The 23,763-nt window shown below is 41.6% G+C and overlaps 1 protein-coding gene across 2 annotated transcripts in view; it reads right to left on the reverse strand.

Moving 5' to 3' along the window:
- The window catches only part of SLC45A2 (solute carrier family 45 member 2), a 33,551-nt gene that overhangs the window by 4,112 nt on the left and 5,676 nt on the right, over positions 1-23,763 (reverse strand). Inside the window, exons 3-6 of one of the 2 annotated variants that reach the window (XM_060634442.2) lie at positions 10,797-10,882; positions 5,863-6,006; positions 5,054-5,177; positions 464-678 (exon numbers count right to left, since the gene is read on the reverse strand). In XM_060634442.2, the coding sequence (XP_060490425.1) occupies positions 464-678; positions 5,054-5,177; positions 5,863-6,006; positions 10,797-10,882 (569 nt within the window). Of the gene's footprint in view, positions 1-463; positions 679-5,053; positions 5,178-5,862; positions 6,007-10,556; positions 10,883-23,763 lie in introns of both variants that reach the window. The other variant, XM_060634440.2, reaches the window with a different exon arrangement.

Below are 23,763 nucleotides of genomic sequence, written 5' to 3' on the forward strand. Positions count from 1 at the left end.
CCAGCTTTCCTCCCTGTGCCCAGGGTCTGACTTACTAAAACCTGGACTCCAAGGGAATGTGGGCTAGGAATTTCCTACCTTTAATCAATAACTCCACCACTGCAGCCATTGGGAGTGGGGGACCCGGAAATGCTGCAGGAGCACTGGACATTGGGGCCGTTGTCAGAATCCCCAGGGTCCCCTTTCTTTGTGTGATTGTAGGCTGGTTTCTCAGCATTCCTGAGCCCCCTTTTCTTAATCAAATAAATGAGAGTAGCAGTACCTGCTCCCCTGTTCTCCAGGTACACAGGGCTTCAGAGTGAGGAGGAGGGTGTGGGCTAGGAAGGTGGTCATGCTTCGACCGCACCGTCATTACATTTGGCTGGGCATTTGAGAGCTCCTGTTTTAAGACTCTTGTTTCCAGCCCTGCCCTACACTTTCCTACCAAATACCCCCAGCCTTCAGGTGAGGTTCAATGACGCACCTTCTCTTCTTGCTCCTCGCGGTGGTACTTGGCAATGAGGTTAAAGGGCACAGTGTACAGAGTGCTGGACATCACACCAAACGAGGTACACAGAGCCAGGGTGGAGTAGACATTCGGGAAAAGTCCAACAAATCCTGTCCCCAGGCCAAATAGCAAATACCCCATGAAGTAAAGACCCTTTAATCCAATGTAGGATACCAAAGATTTCTGAAAGTCTGTGGGGAAAAGAAAGAGAGAAATTGCAGCTGACGGTGTCAGTGATAATTTCAGACAATCCTTTCTTTTGAAGATTCACTTTTTTTAGGAGCCTTCCTTTGATACTGAGTCAGGAACAAAAGAATCTCCTTATCTGTGCTTAAAAACAGCTGGCTTTTGGAATCAGTCTTAAATCTTGTGCATACAGAAGAGCTGGAAATTGCCTTGCTAGGTTGATCTTGTTTTCCACAGGGAGGGACCAGGTGCTATTCAGCAGGCAGCTGAATACCAGCGGGATGCAAAGAAGTGGAAAAGCCCATTTTGGCTATGGGACTGTGGGGGCGCAAGACATGGAAGAAAAGTGGGGTCCTTCTGGTTTACAGCAGTCTAACCTAACAGGATACAAACAACAATCCAGGCGTATCTTGGCCCCACAGCCCCAAGTCAGACTGGAGGAAACTGAAACAACCAAATTTAAAGAATGATCCAGGTCATCTGGTCCCTTCATTCCCATCTGAAGGCCGTCTGCACACCTGGGAAGGAAGTGAAGGATGCCCTTTATCTAAAGACAGGTTCCCTGACTTGCCAACACTTCCCAGGCTGGTGAGGGGCTCTCACCACACCCAGAACCTACCTCCCCATTGCTGGCTCCCTCACACTCGGTCCATTTCTGTAACTTCTCAAAACCTCAGCTTCCTCATCTAAAAAAAACCCCAAGGTTAATAAAGCCCTTCTTTGAGGTTGTCATCAGGATCAAATGAGATCCGATGCTTATGACATCACTTAGCCCAATGCCAAGCACAGAGAAGACATCCGGTTAATGGTGACTATTGTTATTGCAACAAATACACGCTTGTCTGAAGATCGTTGTCCTTAACGTGGTTCCCCTCCCAGTCAGTAAACTTGGCTTGCTCATAAAAGCGTTGTAGTAGATTAGTAGAGTTCATTTTTAAAAATTGAAAATTCTGTTTTAAAATGTTTTACTGAGGCGCCTGGGTGGCTCAGTCGGGTAAGTGTCCAAGTCTTGATTGTGGCTCAGGTCATGATCTCACGGTTGTGAGATCGAGCCCTGATGTGGGCTCCATAGGATTCCATCCCTCTCGCTCTGCCTGTCCTTCTCTCTCCCTCTACTTCTATTTCTCTCTCTCTCTCTCTCTCTCTCTCTCTCTCTCTCTCAAAAAATAAATTTTTTAGGGGCGCCTGGGTGGCTCAGTCGGTTAAGCGGCCGACTTCGGCTCAGGTCATGATCTCACAGTCCGTGAGTTCGAGCCCCGCATCCGGCTCTGTGCTGACAGCTCAGAGCCTGGAGCCTGTTTCGGATTCTGTGTCTCCCTCTCTCTGACCCTCCCCCATTCATGCTCAGTCTCTCTCTGTCTCAAAAATAAATAAACGTTAAAAAAATTAAAAAAAATAAATTTTTTAAAGGTTTTACTATGTTTTCCAACATGGTAGGAAAATTCCCTTAGAAACCTTGATCTTTCTTTTTTAAATAGCTGTTCCCAATCCACATGTTCCCTATCTTTCCCCTGCCCATTCTGCTGGAACCCATGAATCCAGGGGGTGAATGATAGAGACCTCAAATGTGTCTATTCAAGAACAAAATTTTCCATATCTGTTGGAAATAATGGTTGGATTTAATTCACCTAGACAAGAAATCTAATCTGTATTACATTTAAATCAATTATGGAAACTAAACACTGTCTCAGGTCATCTGATGGAAGTCAGAGCTCTGAAAATGACAAGTGGGAAACGTTGTTTCCTCTATTAAATCCGTACCATCCCTAGAAGGGCTGCTGTCAAGGTTGAGAGTGAAAGCTGTAGAGAGCTAGGAGAGTTCTTGTTTGCTTAATGATTACGTTTATACAAAAAAATGTAACCTAGGTGCCTCAGTACCTAAAAAGACACCATCAGTATTCACTGGGGAAATGCTCTCAGCCAAGTATATAGGCCAGCCAAGAAAAAGGCAGAGAAGCACAAAGAGATATTTGGAAACATAAGTAACTTCAGTACAAAGACGTCAGGCAAAAAATCCTCTATTCATGAAGAGACTCAATAAGTGTAAGGGCCTGATACCCAGTCGTGGTTACGTCTTCATACTATGTCTTTCATCAGTACTGGAGGGAATGACTGATTTAAGCACCCACTATGAATAGTAGCGTATGATATGAAAAATTGGCTATATTTCAGTATTCGATATTGCTATTTTCATGGATCTAAGTGTGCTTGCTATGTAAAAGGAACCTGAAAATACCATACCTCACCCTCCACCTCAGCAGCCAGAATGCCCTGCCAAACTCCATCTGGATAGAAATTCTGGGTCTGCATCTGATGTTATATGATGAGTCCAAAATACAGGATGTACTCTGGAATTAAAGGAAATGATTGATTCTGCCCAGGGTGTTTTGGAGTGCAGAGGGAAAGAACTTGGAAGATTTAACAAGGTCATATTGGAGCTGAGTCTAAAAGCTTGAGTAGCAGTTGTCTAGATGTGGAATTAGAAAGAGCATCTGGTAGAAGGAAAAACCAAAAGCAGTTTGAAAAACACAGAGCTGAGAAAGTCTGTGTAGTGAGTCTTCAGGGGGAGTGAATCTGTGTGGGAGTGACAGAGGTCAAGGTGTAAACCAGACCAAGCTGAAAATCATGGAATGCCAGGCTGAGGACTTTGACTTTATCTTATGGGCATGGAAAGACCCTGAAGATCCTTAGGGCTGGTTGGTATTTTATAAATAAAATTTTAGTTCTAATTCAAGTGAAAGGGATCCCATAGATCTACACATTAACATAACTTTGGAAAACTATTCAAATAATCGTTTATTGTATACAGAGCTTTTAACTCAAAACGGCCTAAAAAATAACATGCATTTTAATTTTCAAATACCTAAGAGTAGCTCCTAATGGAATGGTCCTTAGTAGGGATTCTTTGAGAAAAAAAAATATTTTTAAATGTCACAAAACTAAAATGCTAATTACTTGTGGAAAATTGGGCTCCTCTTACAAGAATGAGGTGGTATAAATAGTCCCCCCACCTCTTGATAGCACAAAGGGATTGAGACGAATGACTTATTAGTCCCTTTTAGTCTAATGCTCTCTGATTCTATTTTAAGTACTTGAAAACTTCCTCCTGGAATTTTCTTAGTTCATTCACCCTAAAGGGAAAAAAAGGAGTTTTGCTAAAGAAATATAACTTTTAAGCCACCATTATTTGGTTATCATAAATTTTAAAATAATAAATTTTATGGTTTCGTGGTTATGGGACTCATGAATTCCTTATATGTTTGTATTAGGTCCCCTTTTCCCACTCGTGCTATATTTTGAAGATATTTTTTTGATCTTGAAGCAGGTTTCCTAATGTATTATGGCTGGTTGGAGGCCAGATCAGGTGTCATTATACACATTCACTCTCTTCCCCCTCAGGAAGCACACTTCAGTGGCAGAATGAGTGCCCCCTGGGAATGGTGACAGGGATTGTCCATCACTTCCCCCTCTCCCACCTGGGCCATAACCCTGCTATCCCCTGGGTCTGCCCAAAGCCTAGAGCTCTGAGTTGCAGGCCAGCTACTCTCCCCACAATCCAGGAGGAGCTTCCATTATTATTAGAAGCCCAATTTCTACTCCAAATGGGGGACCTGCATACCTTTTATCAGCCAGATTATTTCACTTAATTCAATGTATACAGAGCTTGGAGATTTCCATACACATTGGCAGGCACCACATGAGACTAAGGTTATAATACATTAGTTTGGGGTTGTTTAAAACCAATCACAGAAATCTCTTTGTTTGCAGTGTCCTTACAGCTGAAACTTAGCTAACGGGGGTTAATGGACTCCAGTCCCTGTGGAAAGCTGGTACCTTAGGAAAAAAGTTGTCATCTTCAATCCTTGAAAAGTGCTCCTGTGACATTTCACCCTGCCTACCTGAGCTAAGCTAACATTTTGCATGTTAATTCTGTCACCCAGCATTTTAAGCATCCTTCCTATGTTCAGTCATTTATAGTTCTAATAAACATATCTGTGAAACTCCACCAGTGATCTTACTCCAGTAGAACACTAATCAATACTCACTGTTAATCAATACTCTCTGCTGGGACTCTAGCCCTTGTCCATACAATACTTCTCCATCTTGTTTACAAGATTTCCTTTTATTTTCCAGGGAACTTTGATCAGGTTCCCATAGATTCCAAGGAAAAAAGTGATCAATGAGAAAAACAACATAGAATTCAGTATGGAAAAGGATACTTCATGTGGTCCTTTCTAAGGGACTAGTCTTTCCTGATCTCCATATATTTATCATGAATCTTGTATTTTAAAGAGCAAAAAATAAATACAGAAATATAAAGTCCAAGATTCTTCTAGACCAGAACCCTTTAGAAGATACCCTCAGGAAGAAGAGACTTACAAGAATAAAGTGAGGAGAACATGGAATTGATGCACAAGCCCCAACATCCAACCTCGACCCCTCTTTCGTAGATGAGAAACTCTGTGGAGTTGTGTGCAGCATAGGGATCCCCATGGTACACAATCTGAAAGAGATATTTGGGGCTGTTGAAATGCAAACGCAGTGTGGTAGGGACCCCTTTCCATGCGCTCTGCTTCTCCATCTCTAGGGAGTGGCAGTCCCTGCCCAAAGGGCCCTTCCCAGGACACAGAGCTCATTCTCCCATGACTACATCACCCCTTTCATCCTTTTATACTTCTACTCAAGGACCATCAGGAAGTCCTAATGCCATCAAGTCTAGACAACATCTCCCTAGATCAATAACACCCTTCCTTCCACGTAACATCTGGCCCGCAGCTGACTTAGACAACCCTGTCCCCCTTCTGGTACAGCCAACAGGCTTCTGACTCATCTCTGCACATGCCATTCCTATAACTGCTTGAATTATTTTCTCTCTTCTCTCTTTCTCCAGTTCCTATTCACCTTTCAAGGCCTGGATCATACTGTGTCTCTTCTATTATGCCTGCCATGACCACTGCAGCTCACATTGATTCTTTCTTCTTTGTTGTATTTGATCAAGTACTGGTCCCATAGAGATGTCTAGGGTGTAATAACTTGTCTCTGGTACCTGTCTACAAGGCAGCTCTTTGAAAGTACTCCTTCTCACACTCTTACTGTGCCCATCTTAGGGGTTAGCCCAGAAGGCACTCAACAGGTGCAGAATGAAGGATTAATGTGCAAGTCAGTGAGTGTGTGCACACATTTATTACCTGGCCCATGAAATCCGTGAAGAAGAGCATGTTAGACAGGAAGGCAGTCCATCCAAAGAGGTGGCTGATGCAAAGACAGCGGTAGTGGGGAGGCATATTCACCAGCTCCCTCAGCAGTGATTTCATGGTCATTGCCTTCCTAGTCTGGAAGAAAACATGAAACAGGTGTGACCTTCAGTGCAGACATGCAGCCAGCTGTGTGAGCCAGAGCACACAGCCATGTTACATATCTGTCAGTTGACTACCTCAGGGTCACGCTTTCTGGTCATGGCACCAAGGTATCCATGGAGAGGTCTTATAGGAGGGGTTCTGTTAATTGTGTGTGGATATTTAGCAGTTTCAGGTCCAGAAGAGGCTTTGGAGACATAAGGGTAATGGAACTGGAAATGGGGCTTGCTTTGGGTCAACATGCAAGAGATATCTAGCATCCTATCTTTGAATGACAGAACCACTGCACAAGGACAGAGCTCACAGACCTAAGCTAGCCCCGAGATTATTATAATTCTTAGATTTCTTGACTCTGAAAGTGTGATAGACCAAATTCTAAGATGGCCTCATGATCTCTGTTTCCTGGTGTTGCATGGCAGAGGGATTTTGCAGAGATAATTAAGGTTACTAATTTGTTGACTTTCAGTTAATCAAAAGCAAGATTATCTGGGTGACCCTAACCAAATCACATGAGCCCTTTAAAAAGCAGAGAGTTTTCTCCAGGTGGGAGCAGAAGAAGAAGCCAGAGTTTCAAACACAAGCAGTGTTGGCTTTGAAGGTGGAAGGGGCCACACGGAAGGGACCTGAGAGTGAACTGTAGGAGACGACAGTGACTCCTGGCCATTAGTCAGCAAGAAAACAAGCACCTCAGTCGTACAACAAGGAATTCTACCTGAATGAGGCTCAGAAACTGATTCTTCCCCAGTTGAGCCTCAAGATGAGACTGCACCTCCATCAACACCTTGATTTCAGCCTTGTGAGACCCTAAGCGGAGAACCCAGTGGAGCCCACCCAGACTCCTGACCTACAGGACTGTGAGATAATAAATATGGCTTCAAGCTGCTCAAGCTGTGGTAATTTTCTAGGTAGCAATACAAAACTAATACAGAGCCAAACAGTTCCCTGTTCTTGACCAAGTATCTCTTCTCAGTTTATTTCCCTGGATCTTGCGATGAGTCAGCACATATAAATGAGCCCTACGTGGAGTCAGAAGTGAAAACAATATGGACACACACACACACACACACACACACACTGAATACACATGCCCATATTCTTTAATTTAGACTTAAATTATGTTAAAACCAGAAGCTACACTTTCTTTTTGTATCAGAAGCCTTGAGAAAATGAGAATTTTGAACTATTGACACAACAGTTTTGAATACAAAGCGTCAAACAGACTTTAGCATCTAGTTATATAAGAGAAGAAAGAAAGCTTGAGTATATTGAGCAGTCAGCTGCCCTGAAGACACTGAGACTATAAACATCAATCATTGTGGGGTGATGGGTCTTTCTTGTCATATCTTTATTTAATCTGAATCTTGACATAACGAAATTGAGTCCTGGCTAGTTTATTTATAAGATGGTCTCTGGGGAATTTCTATTTTCACTATAACAAAATATTGTTTTTATAACTCTACACTTTATATGATAATGCTTTTTACTTCTTTGTTGTGGAAAATTCTATTTACTCATTGTAGGTTTGTTGTATAAGTTGACTTTTTAAATTGTCAATTTTGTAGTATTTAACCAACTAACCATGACTGACCTGATTTTCTTATACAGTCATCCCCACCCTTATCCATAGGCAATACATTCCAGGACTCCCAGTGCATGTCTGAAATTGCACATGGTACCGAAACCTGTAGACTATGTTTTTTCTTATACATACTTACCTGTAATCATGTTTAATTTATAAATTAGGCACAGTAAGAAATTAACAACAATAGCTAATAATAAAATAGAACAATTATAATAATATATGCTAATAAAAGTTATGTGAATGTGGTCTCTTTCTCCCAAAATATGGTATTGTGTTATACTCACTCTTCTGGTGATGATGTGAAACGATAAAATGCCTATGTGATGAGATGAAGTGAGGCATGGTGACATAGCATTAGGGCTACTACTGACCTTCTGATGATAAGTCAGAAGGATCATCTGCTTCCAGATGGCAGCTGACCACAGGTAACCGAAACGTGGAAAGTGAAACCGCAGTTAATTGGGGACAACTGCACTTAATCAGTATTTAAAAAGTATAGGCATTCCTTTGGAATTAGAAAAAAATAACTGTTTTTGCATGTAAAATATGGTAACTGTTAAAATAAATGCTTACTGTAAAAGAAACTCAGTGCAGGATTGTTACTTTTTAGTAACCACAGGAAGATAAAGGGGTGCCTGGCTGGCTTAGTTGGTAGAGCATGTGACTCTTGATCTCAGGGTTGTAGGTTCAAGCCTCCTATTGGGTATAGAGGTTACTGAAGAAATTAAAATATAAAATAAATAAGATAAAATAAAAAGCCTGGGTTTCATGCCTCAGACTAAGTGATTTATTTTTACTTTCCCTGTTTTCTTTCCAAAAATGCAGAATTTTTAAAAGTGAATGTGGCCAGCAAGTATTCATCCTCACTCCAAATATTAATTTAGGCTTCTGCCTTATACATAATTTTCATTCTACTTTCATTGTTAATCTAACATTTTCTTTCATCCAAAAATAAATATGAGCTTTCAAATTGTGCCTACTATTTCTGTAAAAGCTGGGAATGTGAATATTCAAAGCCCTTTGGGTATTTTAACTCAGAATGAAAATTCAGCTGGCATCTTATTCCCTGACTCATCAGCTCCCTTGGTGAAGCCCTTTCAATGGTTTTGAGCCCTGAGGAGTTACTCTACTGCATGTATTGTGCTCCTTTGTCAGCCCGAGATTGGGTGGTGGTAAATTTATACATGAGAAAGGCAATATTGGGAAGAGAGCTTCCTAGTCTCAAAAGGAGACTATTGAAATGCTGAAGTAAGCAATGATGGCATGGAGGAATTGCAGATGGATTTTATGGGATCTAGTTTGAATCCTGAAATAATTTAGGCTTCTTGCCATTAAAAAAATAATAATCCCAGTTATCAAACTGCACAGCCACCCTCATTTTGTAAAGTAAGTATATTCTACCTTGGAAGATAAGTATTGGTAATAAGTATTGGAAAATAAGTATTGGCTTATTATGCCCCCTGGTAGGGTTGTTTAAGTTCTTGAGCATAGGAATGGGACATTAGTCAATTTTATGATCCCTAAATACCTGGTAGAGAGCTTTGTACATACTCCGTACCCAAAGTAGTTTGTTGAGTGAATACTGACTGTAATATGCTCATAGACTTATATAAAGCTTAAAAAGCACCGTTCCCTGCTTCATCTCAGTTGAACATCCCAATAACCCTAGAATATAGAGAAGACAACCCAACAAGAGAAGTCAAGCTCATAGAGATGAGATTCACTGAGCTTGTTTGAAAGTTCTGTTAGAGCACAGATGAAGTCTGTTCTCTATTTGTGTCTGGACTGCTCAGCATTCTGCCAGGCTCATAATAGGCACCTCTACCAAACACCTCACTATGTGGTAGGAACCGCTCTAAGTAACATTGCATGGATTCTCTCATGTGATCTGCACAAAACACTTGAAGGTAGACAGAATCACTTTCTCATTTTACAGGAATGTAAATGCCCAAGGTCATGCATTCCAGAGCTGGTAGAGGCAGGATCTGAACATTTGCGCTTTTAATCTTTAGGCTCTTTATAGCAAATGCCTGATGGTTGTTGAATGAATAAAACAGGTCAGCCAGCTAGAGGAATCAAAATTTAAACCCAGGTCTTTCACAACCTCTTTGCCAGTGAGGAAATCCTCTGTACTTCCATCCCTGAGGTATTGCCATCAAAGTCAGCTTGAAGGAGCATGCAGCTGTGTGTCAGTGTTGTCCAACAGAACTTTCTACAATGATGGAAATGTTCCATACCTGCACTGCTTTGTACTGTAGCTCCTAGCCCCAAGGGGCTATTAAGCCTTGGAAATGTGGCTAAGGCAACCAAGGAACTGACATTTTAATTTTTTTCATTTTAATGAATTTAAACTTAAATAGCCTTATGGGACGAATAGCCAATATATTGGTCAACATAGCCCTAGCCTCTTCTCTCTGACCATTTCCTCCTAACCTAATTTCTCTGTAATTTAGTAGAATTTTCCTTAAATTCTAAGCTAATTAATTCACTGACTAGTTCACTGAAAATGGCCTAAAATTTTTTTTTCAAATCAGTTCATTAGACACAAATTAAATATGCCCAGCCCAGTTACCAACCCAGGGATGCTATCATTTGGAAGAACAAATTTATAATCCCAATCTAAGAAGTAAAGATATTTCTTAAGGCCTGAAGATGGTTCCAGGCTTCTCTTACGGTCTAACATTTTGGAACCGGCTTCATCTTCCCTAGTTTGATGCTCTGAAAAGAGTAAGAGGAAGACCAGAGGAAAACGCACACAATTTTTTTTGAGGTGCAAATTTTAATTCAAAGGGAAAAGAGCTATAGGAGACTGGAGAATTCAATTAGACTTCACATCAAATTTTCATATCAAAAAAGCAAACAAAACCAAGAATAATAAACAAAATAAGAAGGGTAAGAACAAGGATATTTTTCCTGAGTGAAGAAAAAAGAATTTGCATCTTACCTGTTCAGCAGGATTTGGGGGTTTTTCCCCATGCATTGCCAGCTCCGGGTTTACATAACCATTTTTAGCTTTCTCAATAGACCCATACTGGTACATTTTGTCTGGTGACAATGGAAAGTCCTGGGGGGCTTGCTGTGGGGAAATGTCCTTTATAACATCTTTAAGTGGGGCTTCAGGGATACTGCAGAGATGAATAGTAAAACACAAAGTGAGCACCAAGGCGGAGAAGAAGAACATGACCTGGAATTCTGTGCCCAGCACTCTTCCTAGCTCCAGATGGGCCCAGTCGATGGCACCCAAAAGGTAACCCAGCGTACCTCCAAAACCTGGAAAGCAAGAAAGCTGCATTAGCATATTTAGCAAACTGCCTTCTCTTCCCATGGTGCCCAGGCCCTCCCCTTCAGTGGGAAAGCTCCCTGAAGCCAGCAGAGTGCCTGGTTATGATGGAGAGTTAACACAGCAGCAAGCCAAGACATCTGCAACCGGGAAACATGGGTTCAAGGTTTGGTTCTGGCATGTACTTGCTGTGATTTTGGACTTCCTCACTCATAATATGGGGTTGATAATAAAAGAGTAAAATGGACCGGTGCCAGAAACGAATATTGACACCAACAGAAGTCCTGTGGCCTTGCAAACTGTACTCTCTAAACTGCTTTGGAACTAAAATTCCTGCCCTTAAATAGCCCCAGAGAAAACCAACCTCTGGTTGCAATAAAATCATTTGTAATGTCGTTTATCTATTAATAAGCTTCCTAGCACGACACAAGTTTGCAAAGATGAAACAGCTTTGCACTCTGTCTTCATTCCTTTATTAGAAGCTAAAGGAACTTGTTCCTAGTTGATAGCCACAGAACAAATAACACAAGTTGAAACATGAATTTTTAAAAATCGTATTGTCATGTCACAGGACCTGGACCTTTCAGGTCCTTGTCTTTCTGTTGCTTGTTTTACCTGCTTTTGCTGAAGACAGTGTGACTTGAGGGACACTGAGAAAGGACTCCCCCAAATCTATCCTGCCTTAATGGTATAATAATTGAAATCCCATTAGCAGTGATTCATTCTCTTTGGATTTTAAAATACAAGTGCCCCTCACCTAAGCAGGACACTGTATTTGTTCATCGTGGAGGCATCAGTGATCCTGAGAATGCAGGGATGAGAGAGGGGCACCCCCCAGAGGTGGGAGAGTACCCAAGGATGTGAGTAGATGAATGCCCAACACACCTCCTACCTGAGCCACGAACTTGTGTAGGCTGATCAACCTGTCAGACACCTTTAAATGTCAACCTCCCATCATGTCTCACCAAACACAAATATCTACCTGGACAGAAAAGTTTTGTTTTTGGTTTTTCTTGTGTGAGTGAAGTCTCCATTTTATTTCCCAGATAAAGACAATATCCTCATAAACCAGGGAATCAAGGAAGAAAACGGAACTTAAGGAATTCTCTTTCTCTAACCCTGAACACCTAATATAAATCCTGACTCCAGGAACACAAATCTGAATATCAAATGCCATGACTCCTAATTTATCCCAAATGGTGGGAGAATGGGTGATTCTGGTCAGTCTACATTATGGTTACTTGCAATTTACTACAGAGGATATTTACAGATGACCAACTGTTCAACCAATGATTCCCAAAAATAAAGCATCATTGTCATGCCCTGAGTGTCAAAGCATTATAAGACAGCATTATGGGAAACTGTGACAAATGGATGTGAAAAAGTTAAACTTATGTCTCCTGCCAACAGGAATATATGGTCTAGTGATGGGTGATGGGAAAATACATAAATAGACAAATGACACATATAGTGACCTGTCTTAGATGGTAGGTCCCAGGCTTTGAGAAGAAGGAGAGGCCCTTGAGACAGCCATACTTATGATTCAGAGGGCAGTTCTGGGACAAGTGGTGCCTCTGGATCACTATCAGACAATGACTCTCCTTATCCAATCATGGAGATGCCATTGGTTTCAGAGGTCATGTGCTGAGCCAAGCAATCAACCAATAAAGATGTACTAAATTCCCAGCACTATTTGCGGGCCTATCCAAATCAGGATTTCCCAATTCTGGCACTGCTGACATTTTGGGCTGAAAGATTCTTCGTTGTGAAGGACTGTTCTATGCGTTATAAGATGTTTAGCAGCATCTCTGGCCTCTACCTACTAGATGCCAGCAACGACTTCTCCATGAGCAATGACAACCGAACATGTCTCTAGACAGTGCCTAATGTCCCATAGGGGGCAAAATGTCCTCCAGTTGAGAAGCCCTGACCTTAATTAATTCTATGAAAAACTTACACATTCCTTTTTTGAAACTACTTATGATTTATAGCCAGGTCAATGGTTGTCATTTGTCATTTCATTATCCTGTCATTTATGCCTCTTTCCTTCACATTTACCATTCCACTGAACAAAGAAAATTTGGAGCAAAAGACCCCTGCCTATTTAAAATAATTTATATGTGGGGCACTTGGGTGGCTCAGTGGGTTAAGCATCTGACTCTAGGTTTCAGCTCAGGTCATGATCTCACAGTTTATGACTTTGAGCCCCACATTGGGCTCTGGCTGCATGGAGCCTGCTGGAGATTTTCTCTCTCTCTCTCTCTCTGCCCCTCCCCACTCACGTGTGTGTGCTTATTCTCTCAAAATAAATAAACTGAAAAAAATAAAAGAATTTACGTGTGAAATAAACCTTCCACGTGCAATAGAATGGTGGTTTTATTTTATGAATATAAATGTATGGGTATAAATCTAATAATGGATTGATATTAGATATTAACTAGAATTATCAAGTCCTGCAGTTGGAGGGTTTCCTAATCTCTTTTTATGTCTGCTGGCTTAGTGTACTTCAATAGATATTAGTGAGCACTGAATATATGTGAAAAGCTCTCCTAGTTTCTGGGGATATGGATCTAAATAAGACACTGCTCCCCGTCCCCTTTTCCCCAGAAGGAAGTTCCAAGTGGGAGAAGCAGGTAAGTAAACAACTACTTTAATTTTTTTTAATGTTTATTCATTTTTGAGAAAGAGAGTGTGAGCAGGACAAGGACAGAAAGAGAGGGAGACAGAGAATCCCAAGCAGACTCCGTGCTCTCAGCACAAAGCCTGATGTGGAGTTCTGACCCACAAATTGTGAGATCATGACCTGAGCTGAAGTTGGACACTCAACCGACTGAGCCACCCAGATGCCCCAGTAAACAGCTACTCAAAACAAAACAAAACAAAACAAAACAAAACCTATAGTTGAGGAGGTCACTTGTTGGGATGAGCACTGGGTGTTGTATGTAAGCCATGAATTACAGGAATCTACCCCTAAAACCAAGAGCACCCTGTATACACTGTATGTTAGCTAACTTGACAATAAATTTAAAAAATAAAAAATAAATAAAAAATAAACTACAGTATTAAAAAACTGTAATAAATGATGCTAAAACTGTGACCTGGGTATTCAAAGATGATAGAGGAGTCTCGAAGAGTTTATTTGTTAATAACCAGGGCTTAGCTACTGGTACCAAGATGATGTTGATTTTTTTTATTTAAAAAAATTTTTTTAATGTTTATTTATTTTTGAGTGAGAGAGAGACAGAGTGTAAGCAGGGGAGGGGCAGAGAAAGAGAGGGAGACACAGAACTCAAAGTGGGCTCCAGGCTCTAAGCTTCCAGCACAGAGCCTGACATGGGGCTTGAACTCATGAACTGTGAGATCATGACCTGAGCCAAAAAAGATGCCTAACCAACTGAGCCACACAGACACCCCAAATATCTTTATTGATTATTTTTGATTATTAATAATTTTTATGGGATTCCTCTTAATTAGCAATGAAGTTCATAAGAGTTCAATATATTAATGGATTCAAAGATTTTAGAGGTGGGAGGATGTTTGGAATTCATCTGGTTGAATTCAATCTGAAAGCCACAGGCTACAGTGGTTAAGTGACTGGAGACAGCATGGAGAGAAGGGGTTTGGAATTTTCCCTGATTTCAGTTTGCATCTGTGTGCTTTCTAGTCATGTGATCTTGGGCACTTCTCTGAGAAGTGGGGGTCGTGAGGCCTCCATGTATGAGTTTTGTGAGGGCTAACACGACAACACTATGTAAATGATTAGCACATACAGTGGCAGAACAAGGGCCCAAAAATGAGTGCCCTGTAGACTTGCTACAGAAACCCTAATTCCAAACCCTTCCCCAGAAGTGGGAGAAGACAGTTACTGCCTTCGGGTGACAAGCTGAGTAGGGCTGGCTGCAAGGACTTGGTCATCGAGGCCCAGTGATTAGAATCAGGGATCATTCTGGGGGCTGACTTGGGCCTAGCGCTGACCCAGTGTGGCAGAGAGCGGCAAGTATTGTGGAAGAAAGATGTATCCCAAACCTGGAAAAAGTAACAGTGGCAAGTGCCTGATTTACAAAGTATCAGTCTAGAGCCATGCTTCTTAAACTTCAAGGTGTGCCTGGATCACACGGATGTCTTATTAAATTGCAGATTGTCTTGGTCTGTTTGGGCTGCTATCACAAAAATACCAGAAGCTGTGTGGTTTATGAGCAGCAGAGATTTCCTTCTCACACTTCTGTTGTCTGGGAAGTTTACAACCGTGGCGTCCGCAGACTGGGTGTGTGGTGATGCATGCTTCTTGTTGATGGCTGTCTTCTTACTGCGATCCCACTTGGCATAAGTGGTAAGGTAACTTTATCAGGGCTCTTTTTTAAGAGCTCTAATTCCATGAATGAGGCCTCATGACCTAATCACTCCACCTCCTGATAACATCACATCGGGTATTAGGTTTTTAGCGTATACACGGAGTCATTCAATCTATAGCACAGATTCTGATTTTAAAGCTTCAGGGTACGGCCTGAGATCCTGGATTCTTTTGAGCAGTTTCCAACCAACCTGGTCCACCCTTATCTGACATTCTTGGGAAATTGTAACAACAGTTCTTTGTTGTTACAGGATATTTGACCAACAGTCTAAAACTGACAAAGCACAATGATGTGTAGTTCTATAAATTTGAGGTTAATTTGCAGACATTATTAGGACTCTATGATTTGTATTCTGTTTTTATAGCCTAATAGACAAGTTACAAACATACTTGTAACAAAAATATTACAGAGGACTTATAGTTTTACTGACTTGTAGAAGGCTAATCAGATTTATATCTAACCTACCACTTTTTCTTTTGCTAATCACACACACACATGTGCACACACACACACACACACACACACACATACACACTATGCAAGAACTTGGGGGAACTGTTCTTTATGTCTTTCCTGTCAGTTCCCTCACGAACTGGTCAAGCAAAATTTTGACACCTGCTTCAAGGACCTTGGAGAATTTCCAATCCTCTTAGGGAGGGGAGGAAAACAAAACAGGCAAAACTGTTTTGTTTTTCCCAAAGCTATTGGGGGATGTTGTAAATGTTACAACAAAATATGCCCTGTGAAGGAATAGTGGGCCATTGGGTAATTATTCCATAGACGCCATATTAAAACTCTGTATGAAAACATTTAAATTTTATCTATTCACACCCTCCGATATGATAAGGGCCAGCAGAGGGCTGTAGGAATTCATGGAAGGCTTTCCTTTCTGCTGCTTTTGCTTAAGCTAAGGATTTTATCTTCAGAGATAGTCTCAAGACAAAGCCCCATCATCTTAGCTGCACAAAGGCCAATAACAACTCCCACATCTACATCCAGACTGCATTTATCTCTTTTCCAACATCACTCTCATTGGGGCCCTGGAATTAATCATCAGTCTATTGGCCAGACCATAAGCTGAAACATCCACAGGACATCTGCTGATGTCAGATAACAGGCCTTTACAAAGAAGAGCCCATAAATGATCTATCTGGCTCCTTCACATAGCCAGGCCATGTTGCAAACTCAGACCATAGCCAACCTCAGAAGAACGAACGGCTTGACAGATAGATGTTGCATTTCATAACTTACGATGTAACTCCAACAATGGCTCATCCTGGAAGAAATCCAAACACACTGAAATAGGGCTGTTTTTCTTTAGTTTGCAACTATAATAGGTAAAATGGGTAATTCGGGGGAGTTTCAGTTCTAGAGAATCTATCTGAGTCAAACTCCACATCTGCTATGTACCTATAGCTGTCTCTCTGCTTCAGGGGTGTGGCTTAACAATCCATACTCTGCTGGCAAAATAGCTTAAGTCAAGAGAGCTAACAGTGTGCTGCCAGCTACTTCACTTCAGCAAGAGATCAGACTAAACCGCCCCCCCCCCCGCCGCCCATTTCCATGGTGTTCATGAGAGAGTGATTTTGACTCTATTCTATATGCTAAGAAAATAGCCATGAAAGTGTTTAATTAGGTATATGGTTCCTACCTTCCCCCAATATATACACACTAATCCTGGAGAATTACCATAAGTACCAGTTACTGTGTGTGTGTGTGTGTGTGTGTGTGTGTGTGTGTGTGTCTCCTCGGACCTATTTGTTTATCAATAAAAATTGATGGAGCATCTACTCTCCAAGAACTGTGCTAAGCACTGGGGACACAGCAATGAATAAGACAAACATGAACTGCCCTCTTGGATGCTGGAAGTACATGGAAAATCAAACAGACACATATACTCTGGTCAAAGAGAGAAGACACAAGCAGCTTGACATTTCTTTAGATTCACAAGGCAGCTTTTCTCCTAAGAGATGGTGAGATAACATTTAAAGTGTTGACCACTGTTTCCATCCACCCACCACTACCTGTGGTCCTGGGGTATTTCCTTATATCTTTGTCCCTTTGGGCCCTTCTTCACATTCAAGCTGAGCCGCAATACCTCATTGCTTTGGGGGAAGGACATGAAAGTGGAAAGCACAGAAACAAGAATGTGTCTTCTTGCTTCTGAGTTTCAAAAGCCCTTAGGCTCCAAACACATAGAAGGAAGATTCAGTAGAAAATGGGATTTAAGAGCAAGGCATTCATGCTGGGTGCACATATACCGGTGAATTCCTAAGGCAGTGGTTCTGCTCCTCTTTCCTAGGGTCTAGCTGGAATTGGGGGGTGGGGGGGGTGGGAGGTGGGGGGGGGGGTAGGTAGAACCACCCCCAAATGACTAGGGGGATCCCAGCACAGAAGGGACCAACGCCTCATGCCCTGGGTAGACCCCAGGGAGGCAATAAGACCTCGAGGAAGAAATGGCTTGTGGTGGGTCTAGATAGAAGTGTTTACCGTGTCAGTCTCTATTCCAAGTGTTTAACATATATTGGCTCATCCAATCCTCACAACAACCTTTCAGGAAAGTACTGCAGCATATTAATTTTTAAAGTTTATTTATTTATTTATTTATTTATTTATTTATTTATTTATTTTGAGAGAGAGAGAGAGAGAGAGAGAGAGAGAGAGGAAGCAGGGGAGGGGCAGAGAGAGAGAGAGGGAGAGAGAGCATCCCAAGCAGGCTCTGCATTGTCAGCACAGAGCCTGACATGGAGCTCAATCTCCCCAATGATGAGATCATGACCAGAGCCGAAATCAAGAGTTGGACACTCAATCAACTGAGTCACCCAGGTGGCCCTGCAATATATTCTTATTATTAGTGGTAGCTGTGTTCTCGAAAGTCACCCCAAACACTGAATTAGCAAGTAGCAAATGACTCCTCTGAGGAGAAATACGGGGCTAAGTTACTGCAAACTTCTAGTCACATCTTCAACAAGTGAACAACACAGTGCTTTTCCATTTACGCACACGGTGTGCTTCCATTTAAAGATATTTAGTATATATTGTTGCTTCATTAGCACTGAGCCCATGGGCAACAGAACTATAACTCATGCCTGAACAAAACTTAACACACATATTTTCTCCACAAGGCACATCACAATGTTCCTGCACTTTTGAAGGCCGGACGGCACTTGAGCACTACATCAGGGACCATCTTAAGCAGTGAAATTACACACACACGCACACAAATGCTAACAATTTGGTACCAAATACACCACTAAAGGACAATTGTTTACAGAATGAAAACCAAACAAGAAGGCAGAGTGTTACCTGGACCTACCCCAACTGGGCATGAGGCTGTGGGTGATTCAAATTGCCCTCCTACACTCTGCACTTGTTTGCAAATGACTGGCAATGAGCTAACAGTATTGCTTTTGATGTTACAAAGAAATTTTAGTGAGCGAATTTGCAAATAAAAACCCACGAATAATTGATCAGCTGTATTTTTATCTCTATTTTAGAGAGGAGGAAAGCAAAACACAGAGTTTGCAGCTCCCAGAGTTCACCTCACCCTGGCCTGGTGTGGGAAGAGCAGAATGGCAGAGGGGGCTGAGAACCCTGTGGTTCTGCAGGGGCCTTACAGATGAGAAGAGATGACTCCACTGTGACCACTTCAGCTTGGCCGAGATGTGGTGGGACAATGGACATCTCAGGAAGTGCCAGGGTGAACAGATGACATTGAAACCCAGGGACTCTATGCCCTCAAGCCCTTGCACTCTAAGTCCCCAGGACTTCGATGCAACCTTTGGGTAAAGGGATGGGAGAACATTCCAAACTGAGACTAAATTTCCACCATCCTGTGGTGATGGGGCTCAACAAAGGAGCAATTAAATTAAGTTTGGGGTTTAGGATCCCACCCATTTGCGACATAAAGATTTATCTAATGCTTTCCATTATTGGGCATAAGCTATGCTGTAGGCAAAAATATTTGCAGTAAAGCAGTGCCAAAATCATATTCTTCTCCACAATTAAACAAATAAATGCAGAGAACTGGAGTAGTGTATTTGCCAGAGGTCAAATGCAATTTGTGTTCGTGCTGAAAGCTACTGATATGTACTAGTATGTCTAATGCAATAAGGCTCACATAAAGGTATATTCACTTGAATTATCTCACCATTTTCCCAGAAGCAAATTTCTTGATTTGAGCATATGCATAACCGTTGCTACTGTAGTTCAGATAAGATTCCTAAAACTTCTCATTTCCTGACATGACACATAAATCCTGACTCTTGTTTCTTTTCTTAAGGATTAGAAATGACTGCAAGGTCAAGTAATTAATTGGCCGGGGTCTGGAGCCACTTGTGATTACCCTGAGTTTTCTTTAACTCTGCAGAATTAATATTTTAGTTCTGGGTTGCAACAGCTCATTTTACCATAAGTACTATAAGTACTATAAGTGTTCATTTTACTATAAATCACTGAGCACTTTGCAAAATGCTTTAACCCTTCTAATGTCTACTGAGTAGCATGAAGCACTTATGCTAGAGAGAAGAAGCTCAGGACTAGATGCCACGAACTGAAAGGGACAGCCCATGTGCAATACAGCCGGTCTTCTCAGCACGCCCCCCCCCCCCCCCCCCCCCGCTTTCTCCAACAGCTACTGCAGTGGCCAGTTCCAAACCAGTTTTGACCACCTTTTTTCAGGTGCATCTGGACCCACACTCAGGTCGGGGTCAGCACTCACACAAGTGAGGTTCACACCCATGGGACCACCGTTGGCCAGTAGAGACTGGAGCCAATGGATTAATCCCCCTTCTTGATCCCCTCAAAGAGAAAGTTCTGAGATGAACTACATTAGGCTCCTAAGAGGGTCCTGGTGAGATGGACAGTCACCTAGAGCAAAGGCCAACTCTGCAATGCTTCTTGTATTCTTTGGTCTGTTCCACTCCACCACTCCCTCACTCTCACTCTCTGGAATCCTTTCTGCATACAAACTTTCTCTGCATACAAACTTTCTCTGGGGTCAGCTTTTAGGGGAGCCTGGACAAAAACATGAACCATGTCTTTGGTTGGCTGATTGGTTAGTTGGTTGGTAGGTTGGTAGGGCTTTTGCCCCTGCTCTTGTCTACTGCTACCTAGCTGTGTGACCTTGGACTAATCACTTTACCTCTTAGTAACACAACTTCCTCAAAGGTACAATGAGGATCCTAAAATACAATATTTGTCCCACCAATAGTTCTTGAGCATATTCCAGGAATAGTCTAAAGACTGTTGCTATAGCAACGAATAGGAAAGATAATGTTCCTGCTCTCAGGAAGCTTATATAGGTCAGGTACAGAAGCATAATATACACAATAAACAAATGAATAAATAATATAGTCACGTAATGATAAACACATCACAGAGGAGGGGTCATGTGACCAACTTGCCAATGAGCCAAGTTGATTTGGTATCTGGGGGAAGAGCTTTCAAGGAGAGGACAGAGCCAAGGAAAAATCCCCTCAGGTGTTTCTTTAATCTGCCTTTGAGATTCTTTGAGACGTATGTTGCTCACACTTGAATGGAAAAGAAATGGCAATTTAGAGACATTGTTTTGCTCTGAATCATCCATGTTGCCCACAAAGCTGAAATTCCTGTGTCCTTGGCTTACTCTCTAGCCACATCCTTCCCAAGCTAAGTGACTGAGGAGATGTGAAAGTCCACGAGTGACAGAAACTTCAAAGGGAACCCAGTTGACACAAGAAAACCATTCATGCGGCAATTACTCAAGGAGAAACCATTCAAACAGACTTTAACATGAAACACAGCATCTTTTCCACTTGTGTGAAAGATTTGCTCATAGGAGCCCATGTCTAAACTTCATTTTTAATAGTCTTTTCTTAGTCCTTAATTACTCTTAACCAGAGCATTTGTAACCTGAGGTATTAAAAAGCTAGAAAAATTAAAAGAGGTTGTGCTCCACAAGCTACCCAATCTTCTTGCAATGATGTACCTGGGGGCAAGTTCCTCTCCGAGTCACCACAAAAAAACTTTGATGGGTTCTACAAGCCCAGTGGAAACAGAAAAAAATGAACTAAACACAGACATTTGGTGTTTGATCCTTTTAAATGATTCCTTGCTCTGGGCATTTGGCAGGATATTAATAACTACATTGTGTGAAGATTCACAACCCTGTGAGGAAACAAAAGTTCAGAAATACTAAAGGCACTCAGCAGTTAAGAAAAGGGGCCAGGATTTGAAACGGGACAACCTTTCCCATCATGCTTTGCCCTGGCCACCCCCTGCTGGATAGAGCCAACTGCTAAAGGTAGCAAGGCCTTAGGTTCAACTTAGCAGGTATGTGCTCAGTTAGAAGCATTCTGGCACAAAGAAGGAATTCTTTACTCGTGAATGTGAGTTCTGCAGGCCCAGATGCACCCGGAGGTGAAGGCATGGGGTAGCAAGACAAGGGTATCTATGAAATACACCACATATGTCAGGGATGGAGGGAGAGTAGGTTTAGTTACCTTTAAATATAAGAGAGAGAAGAAGCCGGGGAACTAAAATGTTCCCCTGGGAGCCAGTGGAGTCTTTTCTTAAAAAAAAAAAAAAAGTCAGAAATATGCTGGGAAATATTTTGGCAAGAAACCCTTTGACATTTTTTTGCAAAGCACTTGGAATTGTTGGGCCTAGGCTAAAATGAAATAAATAGCTCTGAAATAAATAAGAAGGATTTCAATTTACTCAGATGATTGAATTCCTTGGGTGAACGACGTCTTGCTGATAATGAAAATCAAAATGGGCTCTGACACTGAACAGGCCTTTATCATAAAATGCCTGATGCAAGGAGTATGCTTTAGATATCTCTTTGCCAGGTTCATGTACATTCAGGAGATCTGGCCTGTATGCAAAGACAGAGAAGTATGATAATGTACTGTTATTTTTCACTCCATTTTCCAATGTGGTCTTCCATTCAGAGCAAGGACACTATGGTGGGGTCGCACATTCATCTTTAACTGAGCATTTGACAGTTACTATTCACACTTTGAAAAGAAGGGGAGTTGGGACACCTGGGTGGCTCAGTCGGTTCAGCATCTGACTGTTGATTTCAGCTCAGGTCATGGTCTCACAGTCGTGAGATCAAGCTCCATGTCCGGCTATGTGATGAGTGTGGAGCCTGCTTAAGATTCTTTCCCTTCCTCTCCCTCTGCCCTTCCCCTGCGCACTCTCTCTCTCTCTCTCAGAAAAAAAAAAGGGGGGGGGGGAGAGAGAAAAGAAAAACATTCTAAATAATACAGGTGACCCTATCTTCTATCTCTTTCTTTGAGCCCATGTCCAGCAGTAAACATTAAAGAGCAGATGTTTCTGCAGATATATTTATATGTATATCCGTCACTATGCAGGTCTGTGCATACAAACAAGGCAAAAAGGTATACTGTATTTTACGTGTGATCTGAGAGATATTCATGAATAATGTAGACTCTCTGTGATTATCACTTAGGCATGGACTTCTAGAATCTAAGTTTTAAATGAGGTGAGACTTTACTGTACTGTTTTAGAAAAGGAAGATGTTTTAAGCTAATTTTTCTAATAGGAAAAAAAAATTTGCTTTGAGCTATCCACACACTCTCAGGGGTCCCCCTATAACTAGAGACAGTTGTCTGGGATTCAGAGTTCAGTGTTGGTCAGGAGACAAAGCAAGGTGATTAAATGAGCATATTCATCTGATTGATGCAATTTGCCATGCAGTTCAACCTGATGTAAAACTGCATGAAACTTAAGGGTTATGAAAGGGTTATAAAAGTCTCCTTTTATGTAACTAACATTTCTAAGTACCTGCTGTCAATGATGCAACAGGTTAGAAGCCATGGGGAAGAAAACACTCATGTTTTTACAAATGTTGTATTTTACAAAATCTTGTAAAAGAGAAAGATAAATACACACTTAATTATAATACAGGGGAGAATGTGAACAGTACTATAATAAATGTGGTCAGGTAAAATTGTGAACTGAAGTATAACTTTAAAATATAATTACCTGTCAATTATTCCTTAATAGATTGGGCTTTGAAAGCTCTTTCTTACAATAGTCTTGGTCTTTAATTTTTCTCATTAGGTTAATACTCAATCATGCTTATATTCTATGTGATATCTACCAGCTTTGGCCTATTTGAAAACAATTACCCTTTCCTCCTGGCAAATAGAACCCAAATAGAGAGGATCTGCCTCTCCCACCCCTGCCCTAAACCCTCACTTTCCCAATATCCTAATTCTGTGGACTAATTCTGTCCAATGAGAAACAAGCAAAAGTCTGTGTGAGTTTTAGGAAAGCTTTGCTTTCTACCTTAAAAGAGAAATATGTCAAAGTCCTAGGCCCCAATGTGACTATATTTGGAGATAAGGACTGTAAGGAGGTAATTAAGGTTACATGAGGTCATAGGGTGGGGCCATAACCAATAGGACTGGTGTCCTTGTAAGAAGAGGAAGAGACTCCAGGAAAGGTGTCTCAGGAAAGGCTGTGTGAGGACAGAGTGAGAAGATGGCCAGGTACAGACCAAGAAGAGA

The sequence above is a fragment of the Panthera onca genome, chromosome A1 (assembly GCF_046562875.1).
Source record: "Panthera onca isolate mPanOnc1 chromosome A1, mPanOnc1 haplotype 2, whole genome shotgun sequence".
Lineage (NCBI taxonomy): Eukaryota > Metazoa > Chordata > Mammalia > Carnivora > Felidae > Panthera > Panthera onca.